The 15,883-nt window shown below is 39.7% G+C and overlaps 1 protein-coding gene across 1 annotated transcript; it reads left to right on the forward strand.

The window, feature by feature from the left end:
- Positions 1 to 10,379: 10,379 nt before the first annotated feature.
- Positions 10,380 to 12,951, forward strand: LOC139302632 (uncharacterized). Its single transcript, XM_070926334.1, is given in 7 exon segments — positions 10,380 to 10,391; positions 10,525 to 10,558; positions 10,675 to 10,731; positions 11,249 to 11,420; positions 11,749 to 11,882; positions 12,002 to 12,176; positions 12,852 to 12,951. Coding segments are annotated over 7 exon segments (684 nt in total).
- Positions 12,952 to 15,883: the final 2,932 nt, after the last annotated feature.

Here is a 15,883-nt window from a genome sequence, read left to right on the forward strand (position 1 = left end):
GAAAGCAACATCATAAAGGAATTCCATCCATCATGTTCCTCCATGACATTAATATCTGTCACACACCTCTGACAGCGCAATACTGCACCCCTGGAGTGAGACATCGTTCTATCATAGAGTTGCAACGCAAGCCAAGAGGGATTGTGTGTGTCTGTGTGTGTGTGTGTGAGTGAGTGTTCATGTAAACGTGCAAGTGTCCCTGTGTACGTACATTTGTTTGAAGGAGAGAGGGAGGGTTTATGGATGTACTGCTCCTTCTGCCTTGTTCCAGTTATAAAACATTGACTGTGATATCGCTGCAAGTGTATGTGCTTTTTCCCACCAGAGTAGCTTCAGTTGTATTCTGCACAAAGGCGGCGTTTCCAACACACAAACCACTTCAGGCTGTTGAACCAAATCTGGAATTTAGAGCACTACTGCGGGATGTTTACAATGAAATGATTCATAATGCGCAATATCAGGGTGGAGCAGCAATATTAAGGTGAAAGCACCGTACTCAGCACATCGTGGATTTAAACGTGAGCCCTTGCTGGAGGATGTGACAACCGCCTCCCCGCCCCCCAGTCCTGTCTCTTCACTGAGCTGTATGTGATGAAGCAGAAATGTCCCCAGAATGATTTTGTAAATTATTTTTCACGGAGACTCGCTAGATTCCCAGAGGAGAGATTCACTTCTGCGTGACTTTCCAACTCTGCCTCGAACAGACTCTGTGTCTTGCTCAAGGACACATCAGCAGCAGCTACTTGGACTGGATGAAGGACTGTTTGGCTGTTTACTTTGCCGCCCTGCTTCCCAGTCAAATAGTAATAATGCAAATATGCATCACGCTTTGTAAAATGTACATTTTCATACTCAATTACAAGTAAAAGTCCTACATTCAAGATTTTAGTTAAGTAAAAGTGCAAAATGTACCTAAAGTATCAAACATAAAACAATGCAGACTGGCAGACTGGAGTGTTATACATTATTAAATGTATATATGATATTATTGGATTATTACAGCTAATATCAACTTCTTAATACACTGCTGCGTAGTTTAATCTATAACATATAATCATATTTTAGAAGCTGAATATGTTTTTGTTTGGGGAAAAAAATTGAAAAGAAAAAAAATACTGTAGCTGCCATATAAATCTAGTGGAGTAAAATGGATATTTCCCAGTAAATTGTTTTTGTATTTTCAGAATGAAGTAAAGTAGTGAGGTAATTTAAAGTAGCAAGTACGTACAAGCTCAGCTCAATTGTAATTTGTCTGCATATAGGAACCAGGAATCTTCACAATGAAACTCAAATAGTGCTTGAATACAGTACTTTAGTTTCTTGCGTTTCAGCATGTTATCAATTATTGTATTTTAATATTTTAGCTGTTGTGTAAATTGTCCTTTTTTAATTTGTAAAGCACTTTGAGCTGCATTTGGTGTATTAAAGCTATCATTTGGCATTCCAATCTAACAACAGGTCAATAAATTAAACATTGATGTTGGGTAAACAAATTGCCTGTGAAGGCTGTGCTTCCTTTTGGCAGTAGTATCTCCTATCTGAGCCCAGCCTATTACCCTTCTACTCCTCTGGTAATACTCCCCTGATTGAAATCAAGCATCGAGGAATACAGCTCACATTCACATTATGCGATTATTAGAGGCTTCATTCCCCTTGTGCCAAACATCAAGTCTCCATTTGAACCTTTGCTCTCTGTCTCTCTCTCCCTGGATCATAACCAGACTCAGCAGTTTTGACCTGAATAATCAGCCAATAAAACTGTAAATTAAGCTGGTGTGGATGGCTTTTCAATTGCACACTGGTTAACCCCCAAGCAGATCTATTTGCTATAGAGATAGCTTACACTTAGGCCAGAGTGTGAAACACCAGGAGCTGTGATCATCACTGAGCATTCTGTGTCTTTTACTTTTATTGTAGTGCTGCATGTTGCCTGCTGCATCCATTCGAAGGAATATTTATCAGCTTTTTGCAAATCATTTTCAGACACATCTGAAGCGCCAGCATCTTGTTAAAGGATGTTTTGACATAAATTGATGGAATGTCTGTTGCAGGGACTGAACCTATGCATGTTTGAGCTTTTTAAAGAACTTTTTAAGGATATCATTTGTGAACATCTCCTTCTCTCTCTCCCTCTATCCATCGTGTTCTCTTTCTCCCTGTCTCTTACCCCCCCACCCCACCCCCCACCCACCACCCCCATATCTCCTCATTTTGCTGCAGCAGCACAGTGCTGACTGGCTCTGACAGGACTCTCCTTGGACCTCTCCTCCGGGCCATTTGTCAGCAGGCAAGCCCAGCACAACAGAGTACAGATTGGCATTTGACTGTAACGGCGTTCAACGTGAACGAGCATAGGCACCGTAGGGGCTGTGAATGAGAAATAATACAGAGCCGAGCTGAGTAAACATGATCCTCCAGCGTAATGAATCAGTTCACAGCACTTCCTTGACAACAGAAGCCTGTCGGGTATAAATGAAAACACATGCATAAATATTCTCCTGGTTAATATTTTATCAGTTACACCCGCCCTGCATCCACATGAAAACACCACAAAGTGATGAACCAGCATCCATCTGAACAGTGACCATATGTTGTTCCACATTTCTTGTTCGCTGTGAGTTCAGTGAGAGGCGTAGCTTGTTTTCTACAAGTCTCTTCTTCCAAGGTGATTAATCATAATTTCAGACATAACACTGAAGTGAAAAAACACCTTAATTCTCCTGAGTGTTGTTTTGTTTGCTGTTCGACAGCCTTGAAAGTCCTGCAGCAAAAAAGGGTTTCATTAGACACCCATTCAGCAGCAGGATACTTAAATCACAGCTGGCGTAAAAGCATGGGTGGCTAGTGTTTTCATAGATGAGAAAGGAGATATGTGGTTCTAATTAGACCACTGGCTATCTCAGCGGACCTCCTGTCACTGCCTGTGCCCAAACCCTCTCTTTAATTACTCACAGAGAAAAGAGGATGTCAAGTGAAAATAGCAAGTAGGCCCCATGTAAGACATGCTGCATGATTTCTGCTGTGGGGCAGCAGAAATTCAGACTACAGCAGTGGGAAGGATTCTTTAGACGTGCAATCCATCACAGATGTACATCACAGCTGAATGCAACTTTGAAAGAATAATTATGGCAGTAGGGTGAAAATCAGGAAATGCATTCTAAATGACAAAATTCAAGCACATTATTTTTATTTTATTTCCTATATTTAAATGTTTAGCCATGCTAATGACATGGCTCTATACAATGTCAGTCAGTTGGTCTGCCACTTTAATCCAGACTGAAATATCTCAACTATTGGATGGATTGTTATGAAGTCTTATACAGACATTCGTGGTTTCCGTATGATAAATCCTAATGACTTTGGCGACCCACTGACTTTTCCTCTAGCGCCCCCATGAGGTTGACATTTGTGGTTTTGAGTGAAATGTCTCAACAAGTCAGATGGATTGCTACGACATTTGGTACACACATTCATGTTCTCATCGGGACACATTGTGATAACTCCCCTGAATTTTCATCTAGCGCCATCATCAGGTCAAAATGTTCATTTGTGCAATAATTGGGTTTATGACCAAATACCTGCAAAGCTGATGACATTCAGCCTTAGCTGTACTTTGAGTTCAGTGCTAATTAGCAAATGTTAGCATGCTCATGTGCCAAATTAACATGGTGAACATGGTAAACATCATATCTGCTTAACATCAACATGTTAACTTTGTCATTGTGAGCATGTTAGCGTTTAGCTCAAAGCACTGCTGTAGTATGGCTGTATGGACTCTTGTCTTGTTAAATAGGAAACATCAGCCATGGTTTCAGACTTAATGCACCTTCTGATCATTTGCAGAAAAATAAAGCACATGCACTTTGTTTTGATCATTTTTACTCAGGAATGATTATACTATGGTATGCATTTTTGGCAATAAGTAATCAAATGTCATCACCATGTTGCACAGCTCCCTGTGGATGCTGCACCAGTGTTGGCAGCCTGCTTTGGAAAATTAGTGTGGAGATTTTCCAGGCTGACAACTGATGGTAGAAACCTTGTACTCCGACTCACCTGTGGCACATCACGATTACCCACAAGCCTCAGAAATTGAAAGTGAGAGCGAGAGGTGCATACACTCCTCCACACGGGGGGAGAAACCAGAAAGAAAGGAACAGGGAGAGACAGATAAACTAACTCAAAGTTGATGTTTTCTCCGGGAGAGAAAAACAAAACAACACTGCATTCTTCGGCTTGTTGGTGGGTCGCACACCTCCTCAGTTACCATGGTAACAGCCGTCCCCGTGGAGAAGGGTTCCGGCTCAATCCCGGAGGCCACTGTTTGATTGAATGGTTGTCAAGATGCAAGACGAATGATGACGTATTAGAGCCGTACTGACAGACACACTTCACACAGAGGCACAGTTAAGAGCAATAAAAGGTTGGAGCAGTGCAGCCGTGTGTGTATACAGCATGTATTAATGAGCGGGTCACCAGGGGGTCTAGAAGGATTTTTGCTGGCCTGAGAAAAATATCAATGAGTCCTCATACTCTCTCTCTCACTCCTCATCCTGGAAATACACATATATACATATGTTATGGCATGAATTCTCTAGGAAATAATGTATGCATCAATAGAATAACCCATCACTGATTGTACATGTATTCTATAATTACTGCAGTCCCAATTTGCATGTGCAGCAGACACAATAATACCTTTTAACAATGACATGCAAAGGTTCACAAAATACCATTCTCCAAATGGAAAAAGGATTGCTGTCATTTCTGGTAACAACCTGAATCATTTTCCTGTTTCTTGCCAACTTGCTTGCTTGCACACACACGCAGTAAAAAGCAAAACCAATAAATGAGCAACAAGATATCAGTGGATGAACATTTTGTGCGAGCTGAAGATGTGGCAGACACAGGGAGCTACATTTAAAAGACACATTATCAAAATCTGTGCTATGTCTTTCTTGCCTTTTATGCAATGTAAAGTTCATTTCCAGTGATAATTAAACCCTTACCACATTTTCATCTTCTTACCTCTACTTTACATAATTATCCTCAGGCCACTTTCGACTGCATTGAGTTTGAACAGCTGAATACTTGAGACACAAGCTACTTCCAAAGGATATAATGTGTATAACGAGAAAATGGACTTTTCAGTTCATGGCTTTCATCACTGGCACGTCTGACCAAACCATGGGCACATACAGGCACATGTGAATACAACATGTAGTTCTCTTTTTTTAAGCAGCTGTTATTAGGGCATAATGAGTCTGGCTGACACCCAGGAACCCTGTCACAAACAATTACAAGCAAAACCACTCATGAGAAAACAAAACAGCTCCAAATCAACAGATATTAGCGTCCCTATCTCAGATATACCCTTTGCACTATACAGTAAGTGAGTGGGATCAGCAATGGTGCCAGCCAATTGCATAAGTGGTTTGTTAATGCTATGGTTAAGTTTATGACCCCCTAAACAGCCTGTTTCATTAGAGGTGAGTGTGGAGCACTGAAAGGTCACAGATGTGTTTCATAGACATACAGCAGCCATACCATAGTATGCCATAGACTTAATGCATTGTGAGTGCAGGAACATTTCAGATGTGAGACATTACAAAAGGCCTTGTACCTTCCTGCTGCTTTTAGCACTGAAGGCATTATTCAGTAATTAATCTATAAACATAAAGGTGTGATGTGCATGATGTGCTTTCAGTTTCATTCTACCGGGAACCTGAGTTTTAGACCTTTGCAGTGAAGAAATCGTCAGAGTGTGGTCAAGGTTTGTACTTGTCTAAGCAGTTAATTCAGGTTTAGGAGTTGAATTAAAGATTTAGATAATAATTAAAAATAGGTGAACATACCGTAGATAAAATGGATCAGCAGAATACTTCTGTTATAAGTGGTTACAATCTATTAGCTATTACTCATAAGAGACCCTATATTCCAAACACTTTATGTTGCACACTGTATTTATGATGATGTATGAGGGTTATTTCACCCAATTAAAAAAACATACTTTCTCACTTGCCCCTGTGATACCTACCCACTTGCCCCAGTGCAGATAGTTTTGGTTTCATTTGTCCAGGTTTTGAAATACACGTCTTTGAGATTTACAATGGAGATGAATGGAATTTAATTCACGAGACTATCTTAAGTGAAAGATGTCGCTCAAAATGGTGAACCTACTGAGAATTATCACCCGACCCTGCACTTCCCCACAGCCCTAGTGGGCTTTATAGCAACTTTCAGCTTATTATTTGGTTCCCAGCCCACAATGATATTGATATTTTGGTTCACTCTCACCACTCTCATCAGTGTTGTTGAACTAATTTTGCCTTTTTTAGAAACAATGCCCCATTACTCTGGCTAATAAAGAAACCTTTTTTTAAAGTATTAATTGGAACGACTTCATACCAAAGAAATTGTTCATATGCAAACTGTTGACAGTGTCATTTGGGCAAACGAAGCCTAACATGGTTTTCTTCTCAGTTAAAACACGCCTTAAACTATTAGATCACGTGTAAGTTTAACTGCTGCCTGACAATACTGTCTGACTGTTGCTGTGACAACAGTTGTTTTTTTTTTTTTCAAAGCAGGCGTCAGGTGACCGAGTAAGCAGTCTAAGTGTAACATAACACACACACACACTTAGACAGCGGCACATTTGGTACAAAGAAATAACAAAAAAAGACAAAACCATCCCTAAATGATGTACAATTATCCCTGTCATCATGATTAAGATGGAGATTGTGCACAAGGTATACACCCATCCTTCAACTGATCTCCACATCCTTACTGATTACTCTTCTTTATGGCCATCACACTACTTCCTGCATCGACTAGTGCTGAGTGTTACAAATGAACATTAACTGCTAATGCAGATTAGTTGCATGTGAACATAATTTAAGGAGGCAGAGTTGCAATGAATGTGGTTGGCATTAGGTATGTGCCTCTTTGATGTTATAAGATGACTGCAGTGAATAGGTCAGTGGGAAGCTCTCAAAAAGATAGATGAATAAGAAAGTGTGTGTAAAAATTGTGTTTTCTCAGAGCTCCATCAGGGTAAATGGGGCTGATGGTCAACAGAAAGTCTGCAGTCAGCTTCTTCACCACAGGAGGATGGAGACACCAGTGATTTCCATGGAGACTGGGGAAGAGAGAGAGAAAGAGAGAGACTGGGGGAGTGTGGGGGTAGAGAGATAGAGGGAGGTGTGTGTATGTTGTGGGGATGATAAATGAGTCTACACCATGCTGTCATTTGTACTTTGGCATCCAGTCCAAAGCACAATTTAGTGTAAAATATTACGCTGGCCCCTTCAGATGACAAAGTTTAATGCTGATGAATGAATAGACAGAGACTATCCCCAGCTGCTATTGAACAGAGGGAGGTAGCTATTCTTCTCAAAGGGCAATTAATTAGCATACACACAACCACTACAGAGGAGGGACACTGAAAAAAAGGGCAGCCATACTCTGGTCTTGTATGTTTAACAACAAAATGCAGACAAGTCAATGTAGTGTAGTGATGTTGGATGATTAGAAACACCTGAGAGGGGGGGGGGAACCACAAGAGTTTTGGGGCTTGAATACAGTATTTTGACACAATGCCATGAATAGAGGTTGTGGATTTAAATGATATTTATCCCAGAAAATCACGAGTTGTGTCAAAATCTTTGGAGCAGTTTAAGTGATGCACAATTTTCTGAGAACATGTTTTTTTTATTTCTTTTCTGTGTATTTCTTTTCAACTCACTTCCAAGAGAAATTGTAAAGGGGTTGGCTACATTCCTCACAGTATACAAGTAAGAGGGTTGGAAGTAACAAATATGTATTGATAAAAATGGAGGTGACGAAAATGCATGCAAACTAAATGAAAAACTGAGAGATAAATTATGAAGTGATTTGATTAATTTTAAGCCGATTTTATTCATTTAAAGCCAATTTGATCAAAACAGTCGTGATACAATGAAAACAGAGCCATGTTTCATAATTTTCCCCGTCTTACATTCATCATTCACAAAACACAAAATTGCAATTTATCATTTAAGGAAAGTGGCCTCAAGGGTGGCTGTAACAAAGAATAATTGACAAAAATGGAAGTGATGAACAAATGTTTATGAATTCATAATGGAAGTGATGAAATGTAGGTCTATGTGAATTAAAAAATAGAGTGATAAATTGTCATTTGATTGGATAAACCTGATTGACATTTTATTTGAAACAATGTTGATAATCAACTGGTCTCTGTTTCATCACTTTTCACCACTAATAGAATTTATGTTTTACCACAGCAGTTTCCGTTATTTCCGCCCTCTCAAACAAAACATGCCCATTCAGGAAACCGCTTGACTCACAACTTTTTCTGCAGTGCAGACTTTTCGTGCCAGTCAACGTGATAGTGAAGCACATCGTTAGTAGCCTGGAAACCAGATACATCTTCGAGCTCATGTTTTATTCGCTCTGGCAGATACGTCACCCCTCCCATTCAGACAGATTCACAACCGTTTATCTAATACGATGACACGATGACTGACAGAGGAGCGCCGTTGAGGCATTTTTGTAAACAACCAAGATGGCTGCCGCTGCCCACAGAGAATTATCACCTGACTCTATAGGCTCCCTCGGCTATACAGATCTTTTTAGCATCTTTTAGCATCATTGTTTTGGTTTTATGGCTGGCAACTTTACTTCTTTGGTTCGCTCTCACATCTCTCTTTGAGGGGGTGTAATTAAAAAATGAAGAACTGAAAGAGTCGTTCATGGTGGCGGGTGAACAAAATGAACTGGGTTCCTTTAAAGAACGGGTCTTTTCATCACTAACTCTCATAGCGTTGTTTCCAGCAGCAACAGACATCTGTTTTGAGTGGAAAAGGCCTAAAAACCAACTTAACGCTACCTGCTACTGGCTGGTGAACATAGTGGAGCATTTTGTTGCTAAAGAGACCGATATTTCACTCAGGAGCTGATGGAAAGAGAGCTAAAAGGAAAGTGAATATTAGATTTACATTCATAAAGTGGCCCGAAACATGATTCCAAATGACTGCTAATGTTGCTTCGTGTCTGCAAAGCCACTGTTTGCTGACATATTCGCCCTCTCAACTTTGTTAGGTGATAATATGTGGCCAAAAAAGAAATCTGAAATGCAAGTTTAAATAATATAATGAATTTGGTCTCTTTGTTCAGAGAGGTGGACAAACTGGTTGGAAATTACTCTGGGCCAGTACATGGACACGTCATTGTCCATGTTTGAAAGTAGAACCCAGGAAGATCTTTACAAAACTTAACCTCTCAAACAGAATGACTCTTGATGTTCCCAGGCGTCAAGATGTTCTGTTACTACAAGACAGATTATCCAGGTTATATAACCACAACACCTAAACAGCTTCTAAAATAACTGTAAAGCTGTTACTAACTCAGAGTACAGGTGCTGTGCTCTAATTCCTATCAGCTACTTGCACCTGAATCATCCTTTTATAATTGCAGAGATAGCATGACAGCTGCCTTTAACTGCGAGAGGCAGCCAAATTTCTGTCTGGATTATGGCATTTGCTGCAGCTGTGCAGTTTCAGCACTCACTTACTGTTCTGTAAAGAAGGTAACTGCTCCAGTTGCGTCTATCTATCTATCTATCTATCTATCTATCTATCTATGTATTAGTGTTACAAAGTGAAAAATGCATTGACAATTAACATACTCACATATATTTTGCTCACAGATACTTTACAATAGCTTTTGTGAGAATGTGGGCCTCCACAACCTGATTTGACCGGTTTGAAAATATGATCTGTTCGACATGCTGCAATCTGAGAGTTTTGAAACACAATATGTTTTTGGACCTATTGTGTACCTGCATGCATCTCCTTGTCTTTGCATTTGTCTGTGTGGAACAGGTATCCAAAGAAATGAGGTTTAAAATGACACCTTATCTCCAACCATTATTGTCTTATGCAGCCCTTTTGAACGTGCGGTTTATTATTTGCCAACATAACTTGTTCTAGAATTGCAGTTTTTTGAATGGGGAAATGTTTTCTTTGGGTGTGGTCTGCAACACACAATTCCAGTGAGTGTGACTGTTTGTCAGTACATGAATAAATTACCAGCACTCTATTTAAGTTAAGCCACACAGAGGTTCATGCAACCATACAACTGAAAAGACCTGAGGGTGAGTCTCTTTTGCTTTTGCATAGAAAGGTAACATAATGTCTCTTCTGAACTTAATTTCACATAGTCTTTGAATCAACTTCATAAATGTGGTCCAACATACTCTAATAATTTATGTTTCATATATTATTATGTCATGCACCATCTGAGAACTTATATTTATTTGTATTCATGAATACGAACAACTTCCCTACAGTTTTGAAGGTCCCTCATTATCTGCAATCATGATCAAATTGGTAATGTATGACTTTTTGTATTATATTTCTAATTTTTCAACATAAATATATTTTATTTTCTGTCTAGATGTACAAGTTCTGTATGTCATATTCTGTGATTTTAACCTTTTTAATTTGCAATTTTCTCTAATAGTTAAGTGTTTCCATTGTTGCAGCATTGTTTTTTGGTAGGTGCATCTCAACAACTGCGACGGTTGTGATCATAATTACAATTTTGACTACTCTATAATCACAAATATACACACTCACAGTAGATGACATTTTTTCTGATTACCTTTACTAGAAAGCAACCAGCAGGACGTCAAAGAGCCTAACTCAGTGGAACCAAGTGATGAAAAAAGTAAGACCCTTCGCTGTCGTCACTGCAGTTGACAAAAAGGAAAATGAATGACTGTCAAATTAATATTAAGTCAAGATCTGTAACACCTTAACAGCTGTGTTTTTGGAGTGGCAATGAGGTTCTTTTACGTGTTAGTGAAATACAATTTTAAATCTTGTTCATTTGTCACACAGGAGCAGGTTTTTCACTCCCCCTCCTTCCAGTGAAACCAGGTTAAAGATTCCTTTCAGTCGCAATCAAAGTACAAACTAAACTATTCAGTGACTCACTTTCTATAGAAAGGTCTGACACCCACTGTTTTGTTTTTTTAACTCCATTCAGGATGGCCCTGCTATTACCCCACTCACATCCGTAAGCAGATTATACCTTCTTGTTTTTCCATTTCCATTGCGTCTGTTTTTCTATCTTTATCTGTGTCTCATCAAGACCAAACCACAACATGTGCCATTACAGAAAGATTTCAAATGTCTGCTGCAAATTGCTGCTAACTTATCGCAATTTAAACACCATGGTCCAGAATGTTGGACTGACTGGTTTGACAGAGATGACCCCAGTGGAACTGGAGACTGGGAAACCCTCTACAGTCTTCGCAATGAGAACCCAGGAAAGATCTGCTCAAAACCAGTAGATATTGAGGCCAGAACTCTATCAGGGCTCACTGTGGCTGCAGCAGGGGATGTGATTTATAAGTAAGTACTGTAGTATGAATACTGTGAATGTGTTTTATACATTGCTTCACACTGTATTCTACTGAATGTGTTGCATTAATGTTGTTACTGTATGTGTTTGTGTACATGCTGAGGTCAAACATATTTCCACTGTTTCCACTTTTCACATTCTATTCTATTCTAGATTAAAAGTCAGGGAATCACCAAAGTGGTCACACGTCATCCTGAGGGGGACATGAATGTGTGCAAACCATTTCTCATCCCTGGAGCCATGTTACTATGGCTAAAACATGCAAATACTCCATGAGATTATTTTCAGAAAGTGTCACTCTGTGTTTCTTTTTTACAGAAGTGACACAACTGTGGGATTCGTCTGCAGAAACATGGACCAATCCAAGAAGAAGTGTAATGATTACCGTGTTCGTTTCAGCTGCCATCCCCCTTTCTGTGGAGGAGGAGGTACTGTATGAGCACATTGTACATGTGCAGTGTTAAGCTGCTAATGCAACGTGGATTTCCCACTTCTCATTCATTTAGAATGGTGCTTTGGCTCCACAGTTCTCCCACCAGTCATCCTGCCTCTCTTTTATTGCTCCTTGCAGTGTGCTGGACCAAGTGGTATGACCGGGACAATCCCAGTGGAACAGGGGACTGGGAGCTTTTGAGCAACCTGAAGGCAGAAAACCCAGGAGAAATTTGTGATTACCCTCTGTACATTGAGGCTGTTACCACCGACACATTGACCCCAGCCATCTACACAGGGGAGACCTTCCAAGCGTAAGTTGCCTATAGCCAAAGCATTTAAAAGTTTACATGTTGTATTTTTAATACCAACAACCCACCAATCTATCAATACTTCTCAACATTAACACAACTTTCCTGAAGTTTCCTAATCATCAAGATCTACTGCCTGGAGCTACTGCTGTAACAGTGAATGGAAACTGTGTAGATGCACATTTACATTAGATCAAATGAAATTTTAATGAGCCCCATGAGGAAACTGGCTAATGGGAAGATAATGTGTTAAAGTTTTAAACCTAGCTGAGCCTTACTTTATTCTGCTTTGACTGAGAAAACGTCTAGTCTATGTGTCCTGAAGAGTAAGAGGAATGGATAACCCAGTTCATTGGCATTCCTTATTTACAATTCGTTTCTTTTATTTCCATTGGATATCTGAGACATTTAACATTTGAAAAGAAGTTACACCTCATTTTACAAAATGACATCAAGAACAAAATGAGGATAGATGGGGTGATAATAGAGATTTAACAAGATAAAAATTTTATTTCACCTAACAACGGTACATTTACAAACTAGATCATGTTTTTGTCATAGTTAAACAATCATTTATGTTTTTAGTAATGTACCGCATTACGAAGAAGCTGCTTTCAGTATGATCTTATTGCTTTAAATATGATACTGACTCATTAACCGCTTGGAATCATTTTTCAGCTACAATCCAACTCAGGGATTTGTTTGCCGCAAAACGGACCAGAAATCTTGCATGTGCCGTGACTACAAGGTTCGGTTTGGATGCCCATGCAAAGAATAAGCCCTGTGAAGAATAAACACTGTGAAGGAGAGAAGACATTCTTTTTGCTTAAATTTTAGCCTGCTTTTTCTTTTCTTCTATATTTTAGTTTTCACTGTGCCTGAAGAAAGAAGCATAATAGGCCTTTTTTCACAGCTTGTAAGAAAAGCAAAGGCGTTACTAGTAACATTGAAGATGGCTCTGTTTTATTCAAGTGTCTCAGTAAGCCATGACAGTGTGCCAACATGTCCGATACCACGCACTGACACAAATGCAGCTAAATGGAATTCAGTTATAATTAATTTTATTATTTATGGTTGTGCTTTTCCTACAGGGACATGCCAAAATGTCTTCGGCCTATTAGGTGCTTTATCAGTCTATCTTTTCTTTTTAGAGATTATGAAATGATTATCTTGTACGGCTATTGTAGGAAATAAATCAACATCAATAAAAATAGTAATAACCAGCAAATCGCTTTTGTCATTAAGTTCCACGCATAACTCTTACCCAGCTTATCAGGATTGTACTAATAAACTCACAGGCTTACATTTATACAGTTATGATTTGATGTGAGTAATACAGACGTATGTGTTTTCAACAGATGGTGGGAACTGATATGATATACAAACAGCAGGAGGTGCTGGATAGCAGTGCTGTTCAATAGCAATCTGGCAATGTGGGAAAGCATGAGCATTTCATATATCAAAATACATGCCATTTTCTGCCACCACGGCCCGGGCCCTGGATAAGCAGCAGAAAATGGATGGAATACTTCTATAAATAGAAATAATAGTTTGTTTTTTCAGTGCAGGTTTAGTGTCCGTACAGCCAAACTCTCTTCTCTCTGACCTAGTTCACACCGCTGCCACGTTTCCCTCAAAGTCAAATGCCTCTGATGTGAGCCTACACCCACACAAACTCCTGCAAACCCCCTGAATGTACACACATACTCACACAGTGAGGGGAGCAGGTAGATACAAGGTGATTCCTGCTACACCAACAGCGTCGACATTTCCTCAGGAGATAAGCACTTGTGATAGCTGCTGGAAAGTAGCTCTGCAGTGCATCGTGCAGAAAGTAAAATGAGGGGAGAAAACTATCCCATTGTCTGCTGTGGAAAAAACCTTGACTTGCTGTTGCCTGCATGCTTGCACTGCATCAATATTTCTGCCCTTATATATAATTTGATGCCATTTAGCTTGGAGTATGCATGTCTGTCCTCCAGTAAGACTGTATTGAAGTAGGAAAAATATGAAAAGACAGAGAACAGGAGGAGGGAGCGAGGGAGAGAGTCAACTGGATGCAATCTGGTAAACTTCACTTTTTATATGATAAAACTGAAGAGGAGAAAGTCTGCCATTGGTGGTGAAGTAAAATGAAATCTGCACAACTGAAGTGCAACAGAAGTGAAGCTTCAGAGCATTATGGTGTTCCATTCTCTTCCATTAATCTCCCAATATTCCGTGGCTGTGAAGGCCTATTTATAGACCACAGGATGATTAAGTAGTGAAGCACTGTGCCACAAAGGGAACCAAGCTCATTTTCTTTTTCGCTTCCTCTCTCTTCCTTACTCCTCCTCTACCTACTTCTCTTTCTTTCCCTCCCTCATTGTCTTCATCTTTTTTCTCGCTATCTTCTCGCTCTTTCTCCCCATCCTCCTCTTTTTCATATACGGTATATTACACACCAACCTACTTCCACATAGTTTAGTTGTCAGTGAGTCAGTTATGTTAGACTCTAGGGGGTAAGGATAAAGTCCTTCAATTCCATTTTTTTCTATTAAGCATTTGACAAAAGGGTTTATGGAAGTGTTAATTGTTATGAGGCTGCATGAGGAAGAGTGACAACCTGAACAAGAGAGGATAAAGCCCCAGCGAGCATGTTTTCATCACTAAGTCAAGCTGGATCAAGACTGAAGGGTGTCCATTAGTTGCAAATGCAGGAGGAAAATATGCGCAGGGAGATCCATCCTATACCTGCAATTGCAAGGCGTCCTTGAGTGGAAGTAGAGCACTTCACAGGAAAAAAGGGTTAAGCTCATTTTCATGTGTACAGACGTGATTAATGGGGGAGAGGAGAGAAGAGAGGAGGGGAGTGGACTGACCTCGCCTAGCTCAAGACCGGCCTCATTTCATCACCTACAGAACAGTGAGGGCATAAATGAGATCAAACTCTTCTTTATGTTTCCACACTGACGCTCTATCTGCTGGTCCACGTCCAGATTTTTCCCTGGGTTTTACAGGGGCTTAGGTGGCAACAGTTTCCTGCAGGGTGGATTTTGTACAGGGCTTACTGTAGAGGCTGAGGACCTTTGTAACAAGTATTCGTCTATTAAAACCACTCCAAGGATTTGTGCAAGGAACAGAAACCACTGAAAGTGATTCAGAAGACTTGAGAGTTGAATACCTTAAAATGTCATTTTGTCAGTCAGAAAAAGCAGAAAGGTGTCTGCAAATAATGTGTGAGTGGGATGTTCAGAGAGTTTATGCAACCATTTATCTCTTATGCAATGAATCTGATTGTTTGCATGAGCAAAAGAGATGTCTGTCTTTCTGACACTAAGTATAAGAGTTTGGGATTGCTAAATTTATTGCGATTGAACACATCTCAAATGTCCTTAAATCTCTCACAGTTCTTTGAAACCACCAAACAACCAGTGCTTGACGAATTTGTCACACTATTTAGTATTTCTGTTTATCTGTCCAATATATTTTTGTAATACTGCAGTCTTGGCAACCCATGAAAACACTTGAGCTGTAGAAGGCACAGTCCATGTACCTTGAGTTATTTTTAATAAATCCCCAACCAGGCAATTTCATAATTCTCAAATCCATGCGTCAAATGCTATTTATTCTAAAGACACGAATTTATCACATTTATGATGGTATAAATTTGATTCATGCTGAATTATGTGTAAATGAATAGCACAACCTCCATCACTACTCTCTCTGGG

The sequence above is a fragment of the Enoplosus armatus genome, chromosome 19 (genome assembly GCF_043641665.1).
Source record: "Enoplosus armatus isolate fEnoArm2 chromosome 19, fEnoArm2.hap1, whole genome shotgun sequence".
Classification (NCBI taxonomy): Eukaryota; Metazoa; Chordata; class Actinopteri; order Centrarchiformes; family Enoplosidae; genus Enoplosus; species Enoplosus armatus.